Source organism: Rattus norvegicus, chromosome 4, assembly GCF_036323735.1.
Source record: "Rattus norvegicus strain BN/NHsdMcwi chromosome 4, GRCr8, whole genome shotgun sequence".
Lineage (NCBI taxonomy): Eukaryota > Metazoa > Chordata > Mammalia > Rodentia > Muridae > Rattus > Rattus norvegicus.
In genome coordinates this window covers 21753771-21780540 of record NC_086022.1, presented here as the reverse complement: position 1 = coordinate 21780540, position 26770 = coordinate 21753771, and the positions used below count along the sequence as shown (strand labels likewise).

Here is a 26770-nt window from a genome sequence, read left to right as displayed (position 1 = left end):
TCCTCCTCATGCTTCTTCCTCTTCCTCCATTCACTAGCTCATTTGGACTTCTCCCTGCCTACCTCCACGTCTAATCCACCAGTCCCTAGAAAACCCTCTTGGGAAAAGTGTGTCTTCTCTCATTTTCATTCCTCCACAGTGCGTTCTTCTAAGCAGCCAGGCTCTTCTCTCTGTACCCAAACAATTCAGGCATATCCTCTTCATCACATCTTCCTGTGATTTATCACACAGTCTACTTTTCAAATATACCTTCCCTTTCAAACACTGGTCACTCCTTCTAACCCAGCTGTATAAAAAGTGCACATCTACAGTCCATGCAGCGGGTTTAAAATCATGCGCTATGACAGAGAAACACCTCAACTACAAACAGTCCTTTTAGCTAAACACACCATTTTGGGGGTTCACATTACTACCACATATCCTGAAACAGTGCTGTGCAGTGGTAGCCAGGGCTCTGTGTGTCCAGGGCTTGTCTGTACCATGTGGGCTGAGGTCAAGTGTGTGGGCATATTCATTCACTGGGGACCGAGGCATGGTAGAATGCATACACAACTCTTTCTTTTTCCTCTAGTATTTAGATGTCTAGCACCGATTTGATGGATTGTATTTGATTTCTGTGTGTGTTGGGCATACAACCGCTTTGGCCAACAAAGCATACAACAAGTCAGGATAAACAAATGACTGCCAACCACTCTGCCCAATCGTGGAGGTAAATTGATCCAGAAATGTGGCCGCTCTGATCACATCAAGGGAATTGCAAGCTCAGTGTGATCCTTCTGGACACACCCTTCATACACGCCTTTAATCCCAAACAAGCTAATCCTACTGGAAGGCAGACAAATTGTTCAATCAGAGTACAGAGGGTGTGTCAGAGATTGGATACACCCATCTCTCCTATATAAGCACAGCAAAAGAAGGGAGAGTTTTTGTCCGTGAGCAGAGTTGCCTGCAGTTGGGAGTGCATTAGCCGAGCGCATTGCAGTGCACTTGAGCTCCGTTGAGAGTGTGTCCATAGACCATTCAACGCAGAGAATAAGGAGGAGTCAGAAGATCAGAACAATAGACAGAATTATTTTGAGCAAAGCCCTGTGAAGTTTGGAGAGTCCGGGTTGAATCACTCATCTTGGAGAGCTGTTGGAATTGAAACAGTCTACCAGAATTCAGGAAGAACAAGAACTTATTCAAAATTAAGCAGGTGAGACTATAATTTCTTCTGGCAATTAAAAGGTACATCTGGTTTATTTGGGGGGTTTACATCGGGGGCAAACCCAAAGTGATTATCCACCAATACAGCCCACAGGTCCTCTGAGAAAAAGCTCCAGAAGAGACATTCACCAAGGTTGTCTCCAGAGGAAGAATCATTTCCTCAAGCTCTGCAGGGGACCCAGAGACATTCTGCAACTCTGGAACCACTGGAGACTTAAGGCCAGAGCAAGGCACCGATCAGAGGACTCAGACAAGGTAAGCCTTACCAAGTCAACAGAAAAGACACTTTACCTTGTATAGGCAGACTTTGACTGCATTACCAATGGAAAATTCCAGGGCCGATCCCTCACACACAAGTGTAAAGATTGGAGACTACCAGAAGATAGTTGAGAAAGCCTTGACTTTGCTGATTGCATGTGTGATTTCGGGCATAAGCGTCTACCAATTTTCAGTTGCAATCTTCATATATTTCCTCTTAGAAGAACTGAAAAATAGACATCTACAACTAGAAATTCTCTCAAAAAAGGTTGCAAAGCTAGCTGGGCAACAACAAGAAATAGGTGCGCTAGGGGCAAAAGTAGCCATGATATTACAAAGGCTTGAAAGACCAACGGCAGAGGAAGCAAGAGAACAGGAAGTGCTTAATTGTGAACCTGTGGTGCCTGATAAAATCGAGGCTGAAGACAGACAGCCCATTGAACATACAGCACCCCCTCTTACGGACCTTACTGAGGCAGGTTCACCATCTGCACTATCTTTCCCAGCGGCCCGGGAACAGAGGCCTGAAAATGGTTTGCAAGAGCAAACAGGAATTTCAGGTCCGAATAATAGGAAGCCGGACTGTGCGGAGCCTCCTCGCTCTTGCAGCTCTCCTCACCTCAAGCCAAAGGCTCCCCAAACGGACCCAGCGCTGCTGCCCCAGCACTTAACTTCACATACTGATGCAAGATTGGCTCGACCCTGCGATCAAATCTATTCCTCCATTACCCGGGATCAAAGATTTCAAGATATTCTGAAAATACCATACCAGCTGGACTTAAGAAATGAACCAGCCAGAGAAGATCTGAAGCATATCGTTATAGATGGCAGTAATGTTGCAATGGCCCATGGTCTGAACAAGTTCTTTAGTTGCCGTGGCATTGCCGTTGCAGTTGAATATTTTTGGAAGCTCGGCCACAGAAACATCACTGTGTTTGTCCCACACTGGAGAACCGGTCGGCATCCTGATGCCACAGAGCAGCACTTCTTAAGCCAGCTCCGGGAGCTTGGGCTATTAGCTTTCACTCCTTCCCGGACGAACCTTGGGCAGAGAATTGCTTCTCATGACGACAGGTTCCTGCTCCACTTAGCAGAAAAGACTGGTGGCATCATTGTAACCAATGACAACTTGAGAGAGTTTGTGACCGAGTCCGTGTCCTGGAGAGAAATTATCGCAAGAAGGCTGCTTCAGTACACTTTTGTGGGGGACATATTTATGGTTCCTGACGACCCTCTGGGAAGACATGGACCTCGGCTCGGAGAATTTCTTCGAAGGGAGGCCTTTCTTCTACACACGCCTCCAAAACTCGATGCCCAGTCAGATGTGCGCACATTTGGCCACGCCATCCAGAGCCACAATAGCCAGGGAGCCCAAGCAAGCCCTGGTGCTCCACCCAGGACCAGGCTTCTGCAGAGAAAAGCGCTCTGAGGGTGGCCTTTGTGAATGGCCTTCCCGGACGCTGAGCAAAACCTGATGTTCGACCAGATTCTGGCGGCTCATCCCTACTTGAGAGTCCCGAGTGCCCTCTCCGTCCTGGTGATTTGCTGCAAGCTGTCCTGAGTGCCCAGGGACAATGGGAGCCCTGGGTGGGAGGTTGGAACTGCCAACTGCGGGAAGTGCCATAATGTGAAGGAACCCAGTGTAATGTTCATTGGGATAGAAAACAAAAGGGAAGGGGATATGTGCTGTATACAACATGAGATGCTCGCTCCACAGCAAGGGGAAATGAGTACTCCCCGAAAGACACTGAAGAATGCTGCCTCACGGAAGTAGAACCTTAAGGGTTCTCGGAACGTCCTTTGGCTGGGCTCAGTGGAACAGAGAGGTGAAGGAAAGGTACAGCTGAAGCAAACATGGGAGGGAGAATGTTCAGGGAAAGCCAGCAACAAAAGAGACGAGTGATGTTGATGAAAGAATCCAGGCAAACGAAATGCATGGACTCATCTGTCTTCCTTGCATTGCTTGGTTGAGCTACCTTTTCCTGAACTCCACGGAGAACGGTCCAACAAAACCTTCTGGGAGTGGGCTTGCAGCTTCTGCGGGCTTGAACTGCTTGGCCGAGTGATGTCAGCTGACAGATGTGCTGAGGCTAGACCTGTTGAGCACAGGTGATATATGGAGGGATAGAAATAGAACTTGAGGGTCTCGTGTCTTCTTCAGTGGTCTTCCATTCCCTGAGAGAAGCACAGCTGAGAACCTCTCCTGGTCTTCCTCCTGCTGAGGCATGCTTAGCCTGAGGTCTGGCTGTCACTGCTGGTTTCTGCCACAGCTGCTGCTCCTTGACTGCTATCCTGACTCTACCAAATTGGAGTGCTGCTGTATCCCTGAAGTGTTTGCTGGCGGACTGAGCTGCCACTTTCTGGACAAACTGAGTGTGGCTGCTCCAAGGAAACAACTATTTGTGTGCTTACAGAGAGGAGACTCGCATGGCAGCATTCTGTGAGGCCCAACCAGCAGCTTACGAATTCATCTGGAGGTACTTTCACACAACCATTGGACAGAAGCCAGAGAGAAATGTGGTTCTCTTAAGGAGAAGCTGGAGGATCTGAGAAGCGTGGAGGCCCCTCGGGAAGACCAAAAGGACTCAACTAACCTGGATCCTCAAGATCTTAGAGAACAAGCAACCAACCAGACAGCGTATATCTTCTGAGAGGAGGCCTCCAACACATATACTGCAGAGGACTGCCTTTTCAGGTCCCATAGAATAGATGCAACTAAGCCGAGGGAGACTTGAGGCCTCAGGGAGTGGGGAGGTCTGGTTGGTGGGGAGAGGTATTGGGGAACAGCCCATTGGACAGTGGGAGGTGGGAGGTGTTCTGGGATGAGTGTGGAATGGCATGGGGATGATGACTGGACTGTAAATGTAAGACTAAAGTATAATAAAAGGAAAAATTGAACCTTTCTAAACTGGTCCATGTTCACATTATCCTTTCTTGTTCTCTTTCTCCGATGGGTGGTGGGCCATAAGGGAGGATGAAGAGTTTAAGAAACACTGTGAAGAAGCTTTTTAGGTTATCTCACTCATGATGATATTTTCTAGTCCTGACGGTTTGCCTACGAATTTCATAAAGTCCTTCTTTTAAATAGTTGAGTAGTACTCCCTTGAGTAAACGTGCCACATTTTCTCCATACATTCCTCTGTTGAAAGACATCTGGGTACTTTCTGGCTCCTGGCTAGTATGAATAAGGCTGCTATGAGCACAGTGGTGGAAGTGTCTTTGTTCTAGGTTGGAGCAAGCTTTGGGAATGTGCCCAGGAATAGTATTGCTGGGTCCTAAAGGAGCATTTTGTCCACATTTCTGAGGAACTTCCAGACCGATTTCCAGAGAGCCTCTACCAGCTTTCGGTCCCACCTAGATAGGAGGATGGTTCCTTTGTCTCCACATCCTTGCCAGCATCTGTTGTCACCTGAGTTTTGAACTTAGCCACTCTGCCTGTTGGGAGACGAAATCGCAGGGTTGTTTGTAATTGCATTTACTTGATTACTGAGGATGTTTAACCTTTTTCTCATTGCTTCGGGGCCATTCAGTACTCCCCACTTAAGGTTCTTTCATAATTTCCCCACTTTTATTTGGCTTATTCTGCTATCTGCATTCTAAATTTTTGAGATCTTTGTAGAGTGTAGATATTAGCCTTCTATTGGATGGAGGTTTGGTAAGATCTTTCTTTCCCCATTCAGTTGGTCTCTGTTTTGTCCTATTTACACGGCCATATTACTTACAGGATCTTTCCGAATTCATGTGGTCCCATTTTTTGCTTTGTTCTTTTGGTCGGTTTGTTATTTTCGTTTTTATTTTTTATCGTTTGGGTTTTTCTTTCTTTTTTGATTTGGTATTTGCTTCAATTATTCCCTTTTCTTTTTGATCTTAGAGCATAAACCATTTGCCTTCTGATCAAGGAACTTTCTTTCCCCTTTGCCTCTCAGTTCCAGGATCTGACCCACATTCTCTTCTTTCAGTTTCAGAGTATCTGGTTTTGCATGGCGGTCTTTGATCTACTTGGAGTTGAGCTTTGTACAAGGAGATGAGAATGTATCAATTTCCTTTCCTCCACGAGGAGATCTCCACTGGAAAGAGCACCATTTCTTGAAAAGTAGGTCTTTTTCCTATTGGGTGGTTTTAGCTCCTTTGTCAGGGTCAAGTGACCATAGGTGTGTGAGTTCATTCCCGGGTCTTCAATTCTGTTCCCTTGATCTTCCTGCCTTTCCTTGTACTGGGCACTCTTTATCTCTATTGCTCCGCAATAGAGGTTGAGATCATGGGGGATGGTTCCTACCTTCTTATTGTGAAGCAGCAACACATTTCTTATACACTGTCGTGGAATTACCGTTCAGTGAGACTAAACTTTCCAATGATATGGATGCGTGGGTTCTTTAAAACTACAAGCATACCAACCAAACGCCAATGTTTTACATTCGTGAAGATGCAAAGGAATAGTAGGAAAAGATTCTTGTAAATTTATAATAATTTGATAGGGTGTGGTGATGAGATCTCCTACTATTAATGTGTGGTTTTCTCTAAAAATTCAAGCTGGAGTAATGCTTCTTTTACGGTTCTGTGTGTGCTAGTGTTTGGAGCATGAATGTTCACAATCAAGATGTAATCTTGTTGGGTTTATCTTTGATGGGTATAATATCTCCCTCACCATGTCTTTTGACTCAACGTGGTAGAAATTCTATTTTCCTCGACATTAAAACATCTGCTCCAGCTTTTTGGGTGTGTCAGATTGCTTGGAATTTTAAATTCAGGACTTTATTCCAAATCTGCAACTGCCTTTGCTGCTGAGGTATGTTTCTTGTGTGTAGCAGATTGAAGAATTTCTTTTGCATCGATTGTATTATCTTTTGCCTATTAGGTTGGAGTCGAGTCCTTCGATGTTGAAAGATGTTAATAACTAATGATGGTTAATTTCAGTAATTTAGATAACTGTTGTGGTGGTGATGGTTTTGGCGGCGACAGCAGTGTTGTGGAGGAGTGGGAGGTGGGGCCTGAGTTTGTGGGTTTGTGTTCCACTTTTCTTTTTGGTGCTGTGAAATTATCTACCCCGTTTTGTTGAATATAGTAATCCTCCTCCAGATGCAGGTTTCTTTCTAATATCTTTGTAGGGCTGTGTGTGGGAGTCAAAGTTTATATTAGAATCGGTCATGGGAATCTAGTTTCCTTCCTTTGTCGAGAATGAAAGTTTTGCTGGGTATATTAGTGTATGTTAGCAGTTTTATTGTATAATATCTATAAAACACCTGCCCAGCAACTTCTGTGTTTCAGGGCCTCTGTTGAGAAATCAGGTTTAATTCTCATTGATCATGAGTGAGATCAAACAGACACAAATAACTTATGTGGTATCTATTCACCTGTAAGGGATATTACCTGTAAAATACAAGATAAAGTAAACAGGATAAAAAGAATCTCCAAAGCCGCACAACACAGAGAAAAGTTGGAGAAGTATTGAACCCTTCTAACAAGGAGAAAGAAAATAGAGGTTGAGGGTAGATGGACAGAGGGTTCCGAGTTGGTCATCAGGTAAGGCAGGGTATGGGATCATGGAGGTAGAGAGACGTGTATTGGTAATGGGACATCTCTGGGCCTGAGAGCTTACTGGAACAAGTGGGAAGACACAAGGTGATCTGTCGGCAAGCACAGATGAGACTCCTAACAATGGGGGATTTGATCCTGAAGTGGCCCCTCCCTGTAACATGACATTATGATCAAACATTCTTCTTCTCCTCCTCCTCCTTTTCTTTGTCCTCCTTGTCCTCCTTCTCCTTCTTGTCCTCCTCCTCCTCCTCCTCCTCCTCCTCCTCCTCATGCTTCTTCCTCTTCCTCCATTCACTAGCTCATTTGGACTTCTCCCTGCCTACCTCCACGTCTAATCCACCAGTCCCTAGAAAACCCTCTTGGGAAAAGTGTGTCTTCTCTCATTTTCATTCCTCCACAGTGCGTTCTTCTAAGCAGCCAGGCTCTTCTCTCTGTACCCAAACAATTCAGGCATATCCTCTTCATCACATCTTCCTGTGATTTATCACACAGTCTACTTTTCAAATATACCTTCCCTTTCAAACACTGGTCACTCCTTCTAACCCAGCTGTATAAAAAGTGCACATCTACAGTCCATGCAGCGGGTTTAAAATCATGCGCTATGACAGAGAAACACCTCAACTACAAACAGTCCTTTTAGCTAAACACACCATTTTGGGGGTTCACATTACTACCACATATCCTGAAACAGTGCTGTGCAGTGGTAGCCAGGGCTCTGTGTGTCCAGGGCTTGTCTGTACCATGTGGGCTGAGGTCAAGTGTGTGGGCATATTCATTCACTGGGGACCGAGGCATGGTAGAATGCATACACAACTCTTTCTTTTTCCTCTAGTATTTAGATGTCTAGCACCGATTTGATGGATTGTATTTGATTTCTGTGTGTGTTGGGCATACAACCGCTTTGGCCAACAAAGCATACAACAAGTCAGGATAAACAAATGACTGCCAACCACTCTGCCCAATCGTGGAGGTAAATTGATCCAGAAATGTGGCCGCTCTGATCACATCAAGGGAATTGCAAGCTCAGTGTGATCCTTCTGGACACACCCTTCATACACGCCTTTAATCCCAAACAAGCTAATCCTACTGGAAGGCAGACAAATTGTTCAATCAGAGTACAGAGGGTGTGTCAGAGATTGGATACACCCATCTCTCCTATATAAGCACAGCAAAAGAAGGGAGAGTTTTTGTCCGTGAGCAGAGTTGCCTGCAGTTGGGAGTGCATTAGCCGAGCGCATTGCAGTGCACTTGAGCTCCGTTGAGAGTGTGTCCATAGACCATTCAACGCAGAGAATAAGGAGGAGTCAGAAGATCAGAACAATAGACAGAATTATTTTGAGCAAAGCCCTGTGAAGTTTGGAGAGTCCGGGTTGAATCACTCATCTTGGAGAGCTGTTGGAATTGAAACAGTCTACCAGAATTCAGGAAGAACAAGAACTTATTCAAAATTAAGCAGGTGAGACTATAATTTCTTCTGGCAATTAAAAGGTACATCTGGTTTATTTGGGGGGTTTACATCGGGGGCAAACCCAAAGTGATTATCCACCAATACAGCCCACAGGTCCTCTGAGAAAAAGCTCCAGAAGAGACATTCACCAAGGTTGTCTCCAGAGGAAGAATCATTTCCTCAAGCTCTGCAGGGGACCCAGAGACATTCTGCAACTCTGGAACCACTGGAGACTTAAGGCCAGAGCAAGGCACCGATCAGAGGACTCAGACAAGGTAAGCCTTACCAAGTCAACAGAAAAGACACTTTACCTTGTATAGGCAGACTTTGACTGCATTACCAATGGAAAATTCCAGGGCCGATCCCTCACACACAAGTGTAAAGATTGGAGACTACCAGAAGATAGTTGAGAAAGCCTTGACTTTGCTGATTGCATGTGTGATTTCGGGCATAAGCGTCTACCAATTTTCAGTTGCAATCTTCATATATTTCCTCTTAGAAGAACTGAAAAATAGACATCTACAACTAGAAATTCTCTCAAAAAAGGTTGCAAAGCTAGCTGGGCAACAACAAGAAATAGGTGCGCTAGGGGCAAAAGTAGCCATGATATTACAAAGGCTTGAAAGACCAACGGCAGAGGAAGCAAGAGAACAGGAAGTGCTTAATTGTGAACCTGTGGTGCCTGATAAAATCGAGGCTGAAGACAGACAGCCCATTGAACATACAGCACCCCCTCTTACGGACCTTACTGAGGCAGGTTCACCATCTGCACTATCTTTCCCAGCGGCCCGGGAACAGAGGCCTGAAAATGGTTTGCAAGAGCAAACAGGAATTTCAGGTCCGAATAATAGGAAGCCGGACTGTGCGGAGCCTCCTCGCTCTTGCAGCTCTCCTCACCTCAAGCCAAAGGCTCCCCAAACGGACCCAGCGCTGCTGCCCCAGCACTTAACTTCACATACTGATGCAAGATTGGCTCGACCCTGCGATCAAATCTATTCCTCCATTACCCGGGATCAAAGATTTCAAGATATTCTGAAAATACCATACCAGCTGGACTTAAGAAATGAACCAGCCAGAGAAGATCTGAAGCATATCGTTATAGATGGCAGTAATGTTGCAATGGCCCATGGTCTGAACAAGTTCTTTAGTTGCCGTGGCATTGCCGTTGCAGTTGAATATTTTTGGAAGCTCGGCCACAGAAACATCACTGTGTTTGTCCCACACTGGAGAACCGGTCGGCATCCTGATGCCACAGAGCAGCACTTCTTAAGCCAGCTCCGGGAGCTTGGGCTATTAGCTTTCACTCCTTCCCGGACGAACCTTGGGCAGAGAATTGCTTCTCATGACGACAGGTTCCTGCTCCACTTAGCAGAAAAGACTGGTGGCATCATTGTAACCAATGACAACTTGAGAGAGTTTGTGACCGAGTCCGTGTCCTGGAGAGAAATTATCGCAAGAAGGCTGCTTCAGTACACTTTTGTGGGGGACATATTTATGGTTCCTGACGACCCTCTGGGAAGACATGGACCTCGGCTCGGAGAATTTCTTCGAAGGGAGGCCTTTCTTCTACACACGCCTCCAAAACTCGATGCCCAGTCAGATGTGCGCACATTTGGCCACGCCATCCAGAGCCACAATAGCCAGGGAGCCCAAGCAAGCCCTGGTGCTCCACCCAGGACCAGGCTTCTGCAGAGAAAAGCGCTCTGAGGGTGGCCTTTGTGAATGGCCTTCCCGGACGCTGAGCAAAACCTGATGTTCGACCAGATTCTGGCGGCTCATCCCTACTTGAGAGTCCCGAGTGCCCTCTCCGTCCTGGTGATTTGCTGCAAGCTGTCCTGAGTGCCCAGGGACAATGGGAGCCCTGGGTGGGAGGTTGGAACTGCCAACTGCGGGAAGTGCCATAATGTGAAGGAACCCAGTGTAATGTTCATTGGGATAGAAAACAAAAGGGAAGGGGATATGTGCTGTATACAACATGAGATGCTCGCTCCACAGCAAGGGGAAATGAGTACTCCCCGAAAGACACTGAAGAATGCTGCCTCACGGAAGTAGAACCTTAAGGGTTCTCGGAACGTCCTTTGGCTGGGCTCAGTGGAACAGAGAGGTGAAGGAAAGGTACAGCTGAAGCAAACATGGGAGGGAGAATGTTCAGGGAAAGCCAGCAACAAAAGAGACGAGTGATGTTGATGAAAGAATCCAGGCAAACGAAATGCATGGACTCATCTGTCTTCCTTGCATTGCTTGGTTGAGCTACCTTTTCCTGAACTCCACGGAGAACGGTCCAACAAAACCTTCTGGGAGTGGGCTTGCAGCTTCTGCGGGCTTGAACTGCTTGGCCGAGTGATGTCAGCTGACAGATGTGCTGAGGCTAGACCTGTTGAGCACAGGTGATATATGGAGGGATAGAAATAGAACTTGAGGGTCTCGTGTCTTCTTCAGTGGTCTTCCATTCCCTGAGAGAAGCACAGCTGAGAACCTCTCCTGGTCTTCCTCCTGCTGAGGCATGCTTAGCCTGAGGTCTGGCTGTCACTGCTGGTTTCTGCCACAGCTGCTGCTCCTTGACTGCTATCCTGACTCTACCAAATTGGAGTGCTGCTGTATCCCTGAAGTGTTTGCTGGCGGACTGAGCTGCCACTTTCTGGACAAACTGAGTGTGGCTGCTCCAAGGAAACAACTATTTGTGTGCTTACAGAGAGGAGACTCGCATGGCAGCATTCTGTGAGGCCCAACCAGCAGCTTACGAATTCATCTGGAGGTACTTTCACACAACCATTGGACAGAAGCCAGAGAGAAATGTGGTTCTCTTAAGGAGAAGCTGGAGGATCTGAGAAGCGTGGAGGCCCCTCGGGAAGACCAAAAGGACTCAACTAACCTGGATCCTCAAGATCTTAGAGAACAAGCAACCAACCAGACAGCGTATATCTTCTGAGAGGAGGCCTCCAACACATATACTGCAGAGGACTGCCTTTTCAGGTCCCATAGAATAGATGCAACTAAGCCGAGGGAGACTTGAGGCCTCAGGGAGTGGGGAGGTCTGGTTGGTGGGGAGAGGTATTGGGGAACAGCCCATTGGACAGTGGGAGGTGGGAGGTGTTCTGGGATGAGTGTGGAATGGCATGGGGATGATGACTGGACTGTAAATGTAAGACTAAAGTATAATAAAAGGAAAAATTGAACCTTTCTAAACTGGTCCATGTTCACATTATCCTTTCTTGTTCTCTTTCTCCGATGGGTGGTGGGCCATAAGGGAGGATGAAGAGTTTAAGAAACACTGTGAAGAAGCTTTTTAGGTTATCTCACTCATGATGATATTTTCTAGTCCTGACGGTTTGCCTACGAATTTCATAAAGTCCTTCTTTTAAATAGTTGAGTAGTACTCCCTTGAGTAAACGTGCCACATTTTCTCCATACATTCCTCTGTTGAAAGACATCTGGGTACTTTCTGGCTCCTGGCTAGTATGAATAAGGCTGCTATGAGCACAGTGGTGGAAGTGTCTTTGTTCTAGGTTGGAGCAAGCTTTGGGAATGTGCCCAGGAATAGTATTGCTGGGTCCTAAAGGAGCATTTTGTCCACATTTCTGAGGAACTTCCAGACCGATTTCCAGAGAGCCTCTACCAGCTTTCGGTCCCACCTAGATAGGAGGATGGTTCCTTTGTCTCCACATCCTTGCCAGCATCTGTTGTCACCTGAGTTTTGAACTTAGCCACTCTGCCTGTTGGGAGACGAAATCGCAGGGTTGTTTGTAATTGCATTTACTTGATTACTGAGGATGTTTAACCTTTTTCTCATTGCTTCGGGGCCATTCAGTACTCCCCACTTAAGGTTCTTTCATAATTTCCCCACTTTTATTTGGCTTATTCTGCTATCTGCATTCTAAATTTTTGAGATCTTTGTAGAGTGTAGATATTAGCCTTCTATTGGATGGAGGTTTGGTAAGATCTTTCTTTCCCCATTCAGTTGGTCTCTGTTTTGTCCTATTTACACGGCCATATTACTTACAGGATCTTTCCGAATTCATGTGGTCCCATTTTTTGCTTTGTTCTTTTGGTCGGTTTGTTATTTTCGTTTTTATTTTTTATCGTTTGGGTTTTTCTTTCTTTTTTGATTTGGTATTTGCTTCAATTATTCCCTTTTCTTTTTGATCTTAGAGCATAAACCATTTGCCTTCTGATCAAGGAACTTTCTTTCCCCTTTGCCTCTCAGTTCCAGGATCTGACCCACATTCTCTTCTTTCAGTTTCAGAGTATCTGGTTTTGCATGGCGGTCTTTGATCTACTTGGAGTTGAGCTTTGTACAAGGAGATGAGAATGTATCAATTTCCTTTCCTCCACGAGGAGATCTCCACTGGAAAGAGCACCATTTCTTGAAAAGTAGGTCTTTTTCCTATTGGGTGATTTTAGCTCCTTTGTCAGGGTCAAGTGACCATAGGTGTGTGAGTTCATTCCCGGGTCTTCAATTCTGTTCCCTTGATCTTCCTGCCTTTCCTTGTACTGGGCACTCTTTATCTCTATTGCTCCGCAATAGAGGTTGAGATCATGGGGGATGGTTCCTACCTTCTTATTGTGAAGCAGCAACACATTTCTTATACACTGTCGTGGAATTACCGTTCAGTGAGACTAAACTTTCCAATGATATGGATGCGTGGGTTCTTTAAAACTACAAGCATACCAACCAAACGCCAATGTTTTACATTCGTGAAGATGCAAAGGAATAGTAGGAAAAGATTCTTGTAAATTTATAATAATTTGATAGGGTGTGGTGATGAGATCTCCTACTATTAATGTGTGGTTTTCTCTAAAAATTCAAGCTGGAGTAATGCTTCTTTTACGGTTCTGTGTGTGCTAGTGTTTGGAGCATGAATGTTCACAATCAAGATGTAATCTTGTTGGGTTTATCTTTGATGGGTATAATATCTCCCTCACCATGTCTTTTGACTCAACGTGGTAGAAATTTTATTTTCCTCGACATTAAAACATCTGCTCCAGCTTTTTGGGTGTGTCAGATTGCTTGGAATTTTAAATTCAGGACTTTATTCCAAATCTGCAACTGCCTTTGCTGCTGAGGTATGTTTCTTGTGTGTAGCAGATTGAAGAATTTCTTTTGCATCGATTGTTATCTCACTCATGATGATATTTTCCTAGTCCTAACGGTTTGCCTACTAATTTCATAAAGTCCTTCTTTTAAATATTTGAGTAGTACTCCCTTGAGTAAACATACCACACTCTCTCCATACATTCCTCTGTTGAAAGACGTCTGGTTACTTTCCAGCCTCTTGCTCGTATGAATAAGGGTGCTTTGAGCATAGAGGAGAAATCGTCCTTGTTCTAGGGTGGAGCAATTTTTGGAGATATGCCCAGGAAGGGTATTGCTGGGTCCTAAGGGAGTATTGTGTCCACATTCTGAGGAACTTGCAGACTGATTTCCAGAGTGCTTCTACCAGCTTTCGGTCCCACAAAGATTGGAGGACGGTTCCTATGTCTCCACATCCTTGCCAGCATCTGTTGTCACCTGAGTTTTTACTTAGACACTCTGCCTGTTGGGAGACAAAATCTCAGGGTTGTTTGTATTTGCATTTACTTGAGTACTCAGGATGTTTAACCTTTTTTTAATTGCTTCGGGGCCATTCAGTATTCCCCACTTAAGATTCTTTCTCAAATTCCCCATTTTTATCTGGCTTACTCTGCTATCTGCATTCTAAATTTTTGAGAGCTTTGTAGAGTGTAGATATTAGCCTTCTATTGGATGGAGGGTAGGTAAGATCTTTCTTTCCCCATTCAGTTGGTCTCTGTTTTGTCCCGATTTACACGGCCATATTACTTACAGGACCTTTCCACATTCATGTGGTCCCATTTGTTGCTTTGTTCTTTTTGTCAGTTTGTTATTTATGTTTTCATTTTTTATCGTTTGGGATTTTCTTTCTTTTTTGATTTGGTATTTGTTTGAATTTTTTCTTTTCCTTTTTGGCCTTAGAACATAAACCATTTGCCTTCTGACCAAGTGACTTTCTTTCCCCTTTGCCTCTCAGTTCCAGGATCTGACCCACATTCTCTTCTTTTATTTTCAGTGTATCTAGTTTTATATGGTGGTCTTTGATCTACTTGGTGTTGAGCTTTGTACAAGAGATGAGAATGTATCAATTTCCATTCCTCCACAAGGGGATCTCCACTGGAAAGAGCACCATTTCTTGAAAATTAGGTATTTTTTCTATTGGGTGATTTTAGCTCCTTTGTCAAGGTCAAATGACCTTAGGTGTGTGAGTTCATTCCCGGGTCTTCAATTCTATTCCCTTGATCCTCCTGCCTTTCCTTGTACTGGGCACTCTTTATCTCTATTGCTCTGCAATAGAGCTTGAGGTCATGGGGGATGGTTCCTACCTTCTTATTTTGAAGCAGCAATACATTTTTTTACACACTGTAGTGGAATTGTCCTTCAGTGAGACGAAACTTTCCAATGATATGGATGCATGGGTTCCTTAAAACTACAAGCATACCAACCAAAGGCGAATGTTTTACGTTCGTGAAGATGCAAAGGAATAGAAGAAAAAGATTCTTGTAAATTTATAATAATTGGATAGGATGTGGTGCTGAGATCTCCTACCATTAATGTGTGGTTTTCTCTAAAAATTCAACCTGGAGTAATGTTACTTTTATGGTTCTGAGTGTGCTAGTGTTTGGAGCACAATCAAGATGTAATCTTGTTGGGTTTATCATTGATGGGTATAATATCTCCCTCACCATGTCTTTGGACTCAACATGGTAGAAATTTTTTTTTCCTCGACATTAACATGTCTGCTCCAGCTTTTTGGATGTGTCAGACTGCTTGGAATTTTAAATTCAGGGCTTTATTCCAAAGCTGCAACTGCCTTTGTTGCTGAGTTCTGATTCTCGTGTGTAGCAGATTGAAGAATTTCTTTTGCATCTATTGTATTATCTTTTGCCTGTTAGGTTGGAGTTGAGTCCTTCCATGTTGAAAGATGGTAATAACTAATGATGGTTATTTTCGGTAATTTAGATAACTGTTGTGGTGCTGATGGTTTTCGTTGCGGCAGCAGTGTGTGTGTGGGAGTGGGAGGTTGTGACTGTGTTTGTGTATTTGTTTCCACTTTTCTTTTTGGTGCTGTGAAATTATCTACCACGTTTTCTTGAATATAGTAATCCTCCTCCAGTTGCAGGTTTATTTCTAATATCTTTGTAGGGCTGTGTTTGGGAGTCAAAGTTTATATTAGAATCGGTCATGGGAATCTACTTTCCTTCCTTAGTCGAGAATGAAAGTTTTTCTGGGTATATTAGTGTAAGTTAGCAGTTGTATTGTATAATGTGTGTAAAACACATGCCCAGCAATTTCTGTGTTTCAGAGCCTCTGTTGAGAGTTCAGGTGTAGTTCTAATTGATCATGAGTGAGATCAAACAGACACAAATAACTTATGTGGTATCTATTCACCTGTAATGGATATTACCTGTAAAATACAAGATAAAGTAAACAGGATCCAAAGAACCTCCAAAGGCGCACAACACAGAGAAAAGTTGGAGAAGTATTGAACCCTTCTCAGAAGGAGAAATAAAATAGAGCTTGAGGGTAGATGGACAGAGGGTTCTGAGTTGGTCATCGGGTAAGGCAGGGTATGGGATCATGGAGATAGAGAGACATGTATTGGTAATGGGAAATCTCTGGGCCTCAGAGCTAACTGGAACAAGTGGGAAGACACAAGGCGATCTGTAGGCAAGCACAGATGAGACTCCGAACAATGGGGGATTTGATGCTGAAAAGGCCCCTCCCTGTAACATGACATTATGATCAAATATTCTTCTTTACCACCTCCTCCTTTTCTTCGTCCTTCTTGTCCTCCTTCTCCTTCTTTTGCTCCTCCTCTTCCTCCTCCTGATTCTTCTTCCTCTTCCTCCATTCACTAGGTCATTTGGACTTCTTCCTGCCTACCTATATGTCTACTCAACCAGTCCCTACAAAACACTCTTGGGAAAAGTGTGTCTTCTCTCATGAACATTCCTCCACAGTGCTTTCTTCTAAGCAGCCAGGCTCTTCTCTCTGTACACAAACAATTCAGGCATATCCTCTTCATCACATCTTCCTGTGCTTTATCACAGAGTCTACTTTTCAAATATACCTTCCCTTTCAAACACTGGTCACTCCATCTAACCCAGCTGTATAAAAGAGCATAACTATAGTCCAAGCTGAGGGTTTAAATTCGTGTGCTATGACGGAGAAACACCTCAACTACAAACAGTCCTTTTTGGTAAGCACACCATTTTGGGGGTTCATATTACTACCAAATATTCTGAGACACTGCTGTGCAGTGCTAGCCAGGGCTCTGTGTGCCTGGGGCTGGTTTGTACCATGTGGGCTGAGGTCAAGTGTGTGGGCATACTCATTCACTGTTGTCTGCGACAGGGTAGAACTCAAATAAAACTCTTTCTTTTTCCTCTAGTATTTAGATGTCTAGCATTGATTTGATGGGATTGTATTTGATTTCTGTGTGTGTTGGGCATAAACCGTCTTTGGCCAACAAAGCATGCAACAAGTCAGGATAAACAAATGACTGCCAACACCTCCGCCCCAATTGAGGAGGTAAATTGATCCAGCAAAGTGGCTGCCCTGATCCCATCTAGGGAATTGCAAGGTCAGTGTGATCATTCTGGACACACCCTTCATACACGCCTTTAATCCCAAACAAGATAATCCTACTGGAAGGCAGACAAAATTTTCAATCAGAGTACAGAGGGTGTGTCAGAGATTGGATACACCCACCTCTCCTATATAAGCACAGCAAAGAAGGGAGAGTTTTTGTCCATTAGCAGAGTTGCCTTCAGTTGGGAGTGCATTAGCTGAGATCATTGGAGTGCACTGGAGCTCCGTTGTGAGTGTGTACATAGACCATTCAAAGCAGAGGCTAAGAATAAGTCAGAAGATCAGAACAATAGACTGAATTATTTTGGGCAAAGCCCTGTAAAGTTTGGAGAGGACGGGTTGAATCAGTCATCTCGGACAGGTGTTGGAATTGAACCATTCTACCAGAATTCATGAAGAACAAGAACTTATTCAAAATTAAGCAGGTGAGACTATAATTTCTTCTGGCAATTAAAAGGTACATCCGGTTTATTTGGGGGGTTTACATCGGGGGCAAACCCAAAGTGATTATCCACCAATACAGCCCACAGGTCCTCTGAGAGAAAGCTCCAGAAGAGACATTCACCAATGTTGTCTCCAGAGGAAGAATCATTTCCTCAAGCTCTGCAGGGGACCCAGAGACATTCTGCAACTCTGGAACCCCTGGAGACTTAAGGCCAGAGCAAGGCACCGATCAGAGGACTCAGACAAGGTAAGCCTTACCAAGTCAACAGAAAAGACACTTTTCCTTGTATAGGCAGACTTTGACTGCATTACCAATGGAAAATTCCAGTGCTGATCCCTCACACACAAGTGTAAAGATTGGAGACTACCAGAAGATAGTTGAGAAAGCCTTGACTTTGCTGATTGCATGTGTGATTTCAGGCATAAGCGTCTACCAATTTTCAGTTGCAATCTTCATATATTTCCTCTTAGAAGAACTGAAAAATAGACATCTACAACTAGAAATTCTCTCAAAAAAGGTTGCAAAGCTAGCTGGGCAACAACAAGAAATAGGTGTGCTAGGAGCAAAAGTAGCCATGATATTACAAAGGCTTGAAAGACCAACCGCAGGGGAAGCAAGAGAACAGGAAGTGCTTAAATGTGAACCTGTGGTGCCTGATAAAATCGAGGCTGAAGACAGACAGCCCATTGAACATAAAGCACCCCCTCTTACGGACCTTACTGAGGCAGGTTCACCATCTGCACTATCTTTCCCAGCGGCCCGGGAACAGAGGCCTGAAAATGGTTTGCAAGAGCAAACAGGAATTACAGGTCCGAATAATAGGAAGCCGGATTGTGCAGAGGCTACTCCCTCTTGCAGCTCTCCACACCTCAAGCCAAACGCTCCCCAAACGGACCCAGCGCTGCTGCCCCAGCACTTAACTTCACATACTGATGCAAGATTGGCCCGACCCTGCGATCACATCTATTCCTCCATTACCCGGGATCAAAGATTTCAAGATATTCTGAAAATACCATACCAGCTGGACTTAAGAAATGAACCAGCCAGAGAAGATCTGAAGCATATCGTTATAGATGGCAGTAATGTTGCAATGGCCCATGGTCTGAACAAGTTCTTTAGTTGCCGTGGCATTGCCGTTGCAGTTGAATATTTTTGGAAGCTCGGCCACAGAAACATCACTGTGTTTGTCCCACACTGGAGAACCACTCGGCATCCTGACAGCACTTCTTAAGCCAGCTCCAGGAGCTTGGGCTATTAGCTTTCACTCCTTCCCGGACTAACCTTGGGCAGAGAATTGCTTCTCTTGACGACAGGTTCATGCTCTACTTAGCAGAAAAGACTGTAGGCATCATTGTAACCAATGACAACTTTAGAGAGATTGTGACCGAGTCCGTCTCCTGGAGAGAAATTATCGCAAGAAGGCTGCTTCAGTACACTTTTGTGGGGGACATATTTATGGCTCCTGACGACCCTCTGGGAAGACATGGACCTCGGCTCGAAGAATTTCTTCAAAGGGAGGACTTTCTTCTACACTTGCCTCCAAAACTCGATGCCCAGTCAGATGTGCGCACATTTGGCCACACCATCCAAAGCCACAATATCCAGGGAGCCCAAGCAAGCCTTGTTGCTCCACCCAGGACCAGGATTCTGCAGAGAAAAGCGCTCTGAGTGTGGCCTTTGTGAATGGCCTTCCCGGACGCTGAGCAAAACCTGATGTTCTACCAGACTCTGGCGGCTTATCCCTACTTTAGAGACCTGAGTGCCCTCTCTGTCCTGGTGATTTACTGCAAGCTGGACTGAGGGCCCAGGGACAAAGGGAGCCCTGATTGGGAGGTTGAAACTGCCAACTGTGGGAAGTGCCATAATGTGAAGGAACCCAGTGTAACGTTCCTTGGAATAGAAAACAAAAGGGAAGGAGATATGTACTATATACAACATGAGATGCTTGCTCCACAGCAAGGGGAAATGAGTACTCCCCGAAAGACACTGAAGAATGCTGCCTCACTGAAGTATAACCTTAAGGGTTCTTGGAACGTCCTTTGGCTGGGCTCGGTGGAACAGAGAGTGGAAGGAAAGGTACAGCTGAAGCAAACAAAGGAGGGAGAATGTTCAGGGAAAGCCATCAACAAGAGACAAGTGATGTTGATGAAAGCATCCAGGCAAAGGAAATGCATGGACTCATCTGTCTTCCTTGCATTGCTTTCTTGAACTATCTTTTCCTGAACTACACGGAAAAGGTCCAACAGAACCTTCTGGGAGGGGGCTTGCAGCTTCTGTGGGCTTGAGCTGCTTGGGGGAGTGATGTCAGTTGACAGATGTGCTGAGGCTAGACCTGTTGAGCACAGGTGATATATGGAGAGATATAAATAGAAATTGAGGGTCTCCTGTCTTCTTCAGTGGTCTCCCATTCCCTGAGAGAAGCTCAGCTGAGAACCTCTCCTGGTCTTCCTCCTGCTGAGGCATGCTTAGCCTGAGGTCTGGCTGCCACTGCTGGTTTTTGCCACAGCTGCTGGTCCTTGATTGCTATCCTGACTCTAGCAAATTGGACTGCTGCTGTATCACTGATTTTCATGGAGACATTCTTACAAAATCTTCTCTGTGTGTGTGCTTGCAGCTTTGTGTGGTTGAGCTGATTTGCTGATTGGTGTCAGCTGACAGATGTGCTGAGGCTAGACCTGTTGAGCACAGGTGATATATGGAGGATATAAATAGAACTTGAGGGTCTTGTTTCTTCTTCAGTGGTCTTCCATTCACTGAGAGAAGCACAGCTTAGAACCTCTCCTGGTCTTTTTTCCTCTTGCTGAGGCATGCTTAGCCTGAGGTCTGGCTGTCACTGCTGGTTTCTGCCACAGCTGCTGCTCCTTAACCTCTATCCTGACTCTACCAAATTGGACTGCTGCTGTATCCCTGAAGTGTTTGCTAGAGGACTGAGCTGCCACTTTCTGGACTAACTGTGTGTGGCTGCTCCAAGGAAACAACTATTGGTGTGCTTACAGAGAGTGGACTCGCATGGCAGCATTCTGTGAGGCCCAACCAGCAGCTTAGGAATTCATCTGTAGATACTTTCACACAACCATTGGACAGAAGCCAGAGAGAAATGTGGTTGTCTTAAGGCAAAGCTGGAGTATCCGAGAAGCGTGGAGGCCCCTCAGGAAGACCAAAAAACTCAACTAACCTGGATCCTCAAGATCTTTGAGAACAAGCAACCAACCAGACAGCATATATCTTCTGAGAGGAGGCCTCCAACACATATACTGCAGAGGACTGCCTTTTCAGGTCCCATAGAATAGATGCAACTAAGCCGAGGGAGACTTGAGGCCTCAGGGAGTGGGGAGGTCTGGTTGGTGGGGAGAGGTATTGGGGAACAGCCCATTGGACAGTGGGAGGTGGAAGGTGTTCTGGGATGAGTGTGGAATGGCATGGGGATGGTGACTGGACTGTAAATGTAAGACTAAAGTGTGATAAAAGGAAAAATTGAACCTTTCTAAACTGGTCCATGTTCACATTTTCCTTTCTTATTGACTATCTCTGATGTGTGGTGGGCCATAAGGGAGGATTAAGAGCTATAGAAACACTATCAAGAACTATTTGGATTCTCTCACTCATGATGAAGTTTTTTAGTCGTAACTGTTTGCCTACGAATTTCATAAAGTCCTTCTTTTAAATAGTTGAGTAGTACTCCCTTGAGTAAACATACCACATTTTCTCCATACATTCCTCTGTTGAAAGACATCTGGGTACATTCCAGCTTCTGGCTAGTATGAATAAGGCTGGTATGAGCACAGTGGTGGAAGTGTCTTTGTTCTAGTTTGGAGTAATCTTTAGGAATGTGCCCAGGAAGGGTATTGCTGGGTCCTAAGGGAGTATTGTGCCCACATTTCTGAGGAACTTCCAAACTTATTTCCAGAGAGCCTCTACCAGCTTGCGGTCCCACCAAGATTGGAGGACGGTTCCTTTGTCTCCACATCCTTGCCAGCATCTCTTGTAACCTGAGTTTTCAAATTAACCACTCTGAGTGTAGAGTGATGAAATCTCAGAGTTGTTTGTAGTTCCATTTACTTGATAACTGAGGATGTTTAACCTTCTTCTAAGTGCTTCAGCGCCATTAAGTATTCCCCAGTTAAGATTCTTTATTAATTTCCCCATTTTTATTTGGATTATTCTGCTATCTGCATTCTAAATTTTTGAGATTTGTGTAGAGTGTAGATATTAGCCTTCTGTTGGATGGAAGGTTGGTAAGATCCTTCTTTCCCCATTCAGTTGGTCTCTGTTTTGTCATATTTACAGTGCCTTTTTACTTACAATATCTTGGCACATTTATGTGCTCCCAATTGTTGCTTTGTTCTTTTTGTCTGTTTATTATTTGTTTGTTTTGATGTTCTGTCTTTTGGGTTTTTTCTTTATTATTTGTTTTATTTTAATTTTTTCTTTTTCTTATTGATCTTTAGAGAATAAACCACTTGCCCTCTGATCAAGTAATTTTCTTTCCCCTTTGCTTCTCAGTTCCAGTTTTAACCCACATTCTCTTCTTGTAGTTTGAGTGTATCTGATTTTCCATGGTGGTCTTTGATCTATTTGGATTTGAGTTTTATACAAGGAGATGAGAATGTATCAATTTTCATTCCTCTACATGGAGATCTCCACTGGAAAGGGCACCATTTCTTAGAAATGCAGTCTTTTTTCTATTGGGTGATTTCAGCTCCTTTGTCAAGATCAGGTGACCATAGGTGTGTGAGTTCATTCCCCGGTCTTCAATTCTATTCCCTTGATCCTCTTGCCTTTCCTTGTACTGTGTACTCTTTATCTCTATTGCTCCTCAATAGAGCATGAGGTCATGGGGCTGGTTCCTACATTCTATTTTGAAGCAGCAACACATTTCTTATACTCTGTATTGGAATTATCCCTTCAGTGATACTAAACTTTCCAATGATATGGGTGCATAGATTCTATAAAACTACAAGCATACAATCTAAATGTGAACATTTTACATTCGTGAAGATGCAAAGGAATAGTATGTAAAGATTCTTGTAAATTTATAATAAATTGATAGGGTGTGGCAATGAGATGTCCTACTATTAATATGTGATTTTCTGTACATATTGAAGCTGGAGTAATGTTTCTTTTATGTTTCTGGGTGTGTTAGCATTTGGGCATGAATGTTGACAATCAATATGTAATCTTGGTGGGTTTATCTTTGATGTGTATAATATCTCCTTCACCATGTCTTTTGACTCAACGTGGTAGAAACTCTATTTTCCTTGAAATTAAAATATGTCCTCCAGCTTTTTGGATGTGTCAGATTGCTTGGAATTTTAAATTCAGGGCTTTCTTCCAATGCTGCAACTGCCTTTGTTGGTGAGGTATGATTCTTGTGTGTAGCAGATTGAAGATATTCTTTTGCATCCATTGTATTATCTTCCGCCTATTAGGTTGGAGTTGAGTCCTTCGGTGTTGAAGGATGTTAATAACTAATGATGGTTAATTACAATAATTTATATAACTTTTGTGGTTGTGATGGTTTTGGTGGTTATGGCAGTGTGTGTGGGGGTGTGGGTGGTAGGGTCTTTTTTTGTGTTTGTTTTTTCTCTCTTCCTTTTGGTGCTGTGATGCTATCTCCTTTGTTTTCTTGATATAGTAATCCTCTTCCTGTTGCAGTTTTCTTTGTATTATCTTTATAGGGTTGTGTGTGGGACTAGAAATTTATATAAGTGTTGGTCATGGATATCTTGTTTCCTTCCTTAGTGGTGGATGAATGTTTTCCTGGGTATATTAGTGTAAGTTAGAAGTTTAATTGTATAATATTTGTAAAACACCTACCCAGGAACTTCTGTCTTTCAGGCCTCTGCTGAGAAATCAGATGTAATTCTAATTGATCATGAGTGAGATCAAACAGACACAAATTTCTTATGTGGTATCTATTCACCTGTAATGGATATTACCTGTAAAATACAAGATAAATTAAACAGAATCCAAAGAACCTCCAAAACCACACAACAAAGAGAAAAGATGGAGAATTATTAAACCGTTCTCAGAAGAAGAGATAAAGTAAAAGTTGAGGGTAGATAGACAGAGGGTTCAGTGTTGGTCATAAGTAAGGCAGGGTATCGATCATGGGGGTAGAGAGACATGTATTGGTAATGGGACATCTCTGGGCCTGAGAGAATACTGGAAGAAGTCAAAGACTTAAGGTGATCTATGGGCATGCACAGATGAGACTCCTAACAATGGGGGATTTGATCGTGAATTGGTCTGTCTCTGTAATGGCATTATGATCAAAATTCCTCTTCTTCTTCTTCTTCCTCTTCTTCTCCTTCTCCTTCTCCTCCTTTTTTGTCTTCCTCTTCGTGCATTCACTACCTCATTCTATCTTCTTCCTGCCTTCCTCCAACTCCCACACCCAACAAAACAATCACCACCACAACAATTACCTAATTATGCTAAATTAAACATCATTAGTTATTAACATCTTTCAACATCAAGGTTCTCAATTCCAACCTAGTAGGCAAAACATGAAACAATGGATGCAATAGAAATTCTTCAATCTGCTACACACAAGAAACATACCTCAGCAACAAAAGCAGTTGCAGGTTTTGAATAAAGCCCTGAATTAAATATTCCAAGAAATCTGACACATCAAAAAAGCTGGAGGAGACATTTTAATATCGAGGAAAATAGAGATTCAACCACATTGAGTCAAAAGACATGATGAGGAAGATATTATACCCATGAAAGATAAACCCACCAACATTGCATCTTTATTGTGAACATTCATGCTCTAAACATATTTGCACACTCAGAAGTGTAAAAGAAAGATTACTCAAGCTTCAATTTATAGAGAAAACCACACATTAATAGGAGATGTCACCACCACATAGTATAATATTATTATAAATTTAGAAGAATATTTTTATACTATTCTTTGCATCTTCACTGATGAAAAGTATTCGCATTTAGCTTGTTTGCTTGTAGTTTTAAAGAACACATAAATCCGTATCGTTGGAAAGTTTAGTCTCACTGAAGGGGTAATTCAACTACAGTGTATAAGAAATATGTTGCTGCTTCAAAATAAAAAAATAAGAACCATCACCCATCACCTCAAGCTGTATTTTAGAGCAATAGAGATAAAGAGTTCCCAGTACAAGAAAAGTCAGGAGGAACAAGGAAATAGATTTAAAGACCCGGAAGTGAACTCACACACCTATGGTCACTTGATCTTGACAAAGGATCTGCAATCAACCAATAGAAAAAAAAGGACTGTATTTTCAAGAAATGGTGCTCTTTCCAGTGGAGATCTCCATGTAGACGAATGGAAATTGATACATTTTCATCACATTCTACAAAGCTCAAGTCCAAGTAGATCAAAGACCACCTTGTAAAACTAAATAAACTGAAAGTAAAAGAAGAGGATGTGGGTCAGATCCTGGACCTGAGAGACAAAGGGGAAAGAAAGTTACTTGATCAGAAGACAAATAGTTTATTATCTATGATCAAAAAAAAAAAGAAAGAAAGAAAAACATTGGGGAACTGGAAGACAAGAGCACTCAAGTGGCAGGTCCTCTGTGTTCCAGATACCGCCCAGAACCAAAGCTGACCGGTTCAAATGTTCCCTGCACCCAAATCCCATGGGAGGGAGAGCTAAACCTTCAGAGGGGCAGACAGGCCTGGGAAGACAGAAGAGACTACACTCTGCCCACATTTCTGACTCCAGAGGAAAACACCTAAAGCCATCTGGGACCCCGGTGCACAGGAGCCTCCGGAAATGCGTTGCAGGCCTTCCTGGTTGTCGCCCTCACAGAGAGCTCAAAAGCAGACCCCCACATGCAACTTCAGCCGCACCACCACAGGTAAGACCAATTTTTCTGCTCCAAGCAACCTGCCTGGTGGACTGAGGACACAGGCCTACAGGAACAGCTGAAGAACAATAGAGAGGAAAGACTGCACGACTGAAAGCAGAACCTGATGGTGAGAGACAAGCGCAGGAACCCAAGCAATAGAAACCAAGACTACATTGCATCATCAGAGCTCATTTCTCCCACCAAAGCAATCACTGAATATCCAAACACACCAGAAAAGCAAGATCTAGATTTAAAGTCATATTTGATCATGATGCTGGGGGACTTCAAGAAAGACATGAAGAAATCCCTTAGAGAAACACAGGAAAACATAAATAAACAAGTAGAAGCCTATAGAGAGGAATCACAAAAATCGCTGAAAAAATTCCAGGAACACAAAATCAAGCAGTTCAAGGAATTAAATATGGAAATAGAAGCATCAAGAAAGAACACAGGGAAACAACCCTGGAAAAGCATACAAGAAGCCTACAGACTTCCAAATAGATTGGACCAGAAAAGAAACACCTCCTGCCACATAATAGTCAAAACACCAAATGCACAAAATAAAGAAAGAATATTAAAAGCAGTAAGCAAAAAAGGTCAAGTAACATATAAAGGCAGACCTATCAGAATCACACCAGACTTTTCGCCAGAGACTATGAAAGCCAGAAGATCCTGGACAGATGTCATACAGACCCTAAGAGAACACAACTGCCAGCCCAGGTTACTGTTTCGTGCAAAACTCTCAATTAACATAGATGGAAAAACCAAGATATTCCATGACAAAACCAAATTTACACAATGTCTTTCTACAAATCCAGCACTACAAAGGATAATAAATGGTAAAGCCCAACATAAGAAGGCAAGCTACACCCTAAAAGAAGCAAGAAACTAATCATCTTGGCAACAAAACAAAGAGAAGAAAAGCACACAAACATAACCTCATATCCAAATATGAATATAACAGGAAGCAATAATCACTATAACTTAATATCTCTCAACATCAATGGACTCCACTTCCCAATAAAAAGACATAGATTAACAAACTGAATACACAATGAGAACCCGGCATTCTGCTGCCTACAGGACACATACCTCAGAGACAAAGACAGACACTACCTCAGAGTGAAAGGCTGGAAAACAACTTTCCAAGCAAATTGTCAGAAGAAGCAAGCTGGAGTAGCCATTCTAATATCAAATAAAATCAATTTTCAACTAAAAGTCATCAAAAAGATAAGGAAGGACACTTCATATTCATGAAAGGAAAAATCCAACAAGATGAACTCTCAAACCTAAATATCTATGCCCCAAATACAAGGGCACCTACATACATAAAAGAAACCTTACTAAAGCTCAAAACACACATTGCACCTCTAACAATAATAGTAGGAGATTTCAACACC

General features: G+C 43.5%; 1 protein-coding gene and 2 pseudogenes across 1 annotated transcript; all 3 read left to right on the top strand.

The window, feature by feature from the left end:
- On the top strand, nt 2228-2868 carry LOC120102150 (NEDD4-binding protein 1-like; annotated as a pseudogene).
- On the top strand, nt 9488-10128 carry LOC120102149 (NEDD4-binding protein 1-like; annotated as a pseudogene).
- Nucleotides 18110-19203, top strand: N4bp1l1 (Nedd4 binding protein 1 like 1). The gene is made up of 2 exons (XM_039108959.1): nt 18110-18645; nt 18849-19203. Exons 1-2 carry the CDS (start codon nt 18110-18112, stop codon nt 19201-19203), a joined length of 891 nt encoding a protein of 296 aa, XP_038964887.1.
- Nucleotides 19204-26770: the final 7567 nt, after the last annotated feature.

Coding starts and splice junctions, on each gene's coding strand:
- N4bp1l1 (XM_039108959.1), top strand. CDS start 18,110: ATGATATTACAAAGGCTTGAAAGACCAACCGCAGGGGAAGCAAGAGAA. Junction 18,646..18,848: donor ATGGCCCATGGTCTGAACAA/GTTCTTTAGTTG, acceptor TCTTGACGACAG/GTTCATGCTCTACTTAGCAG.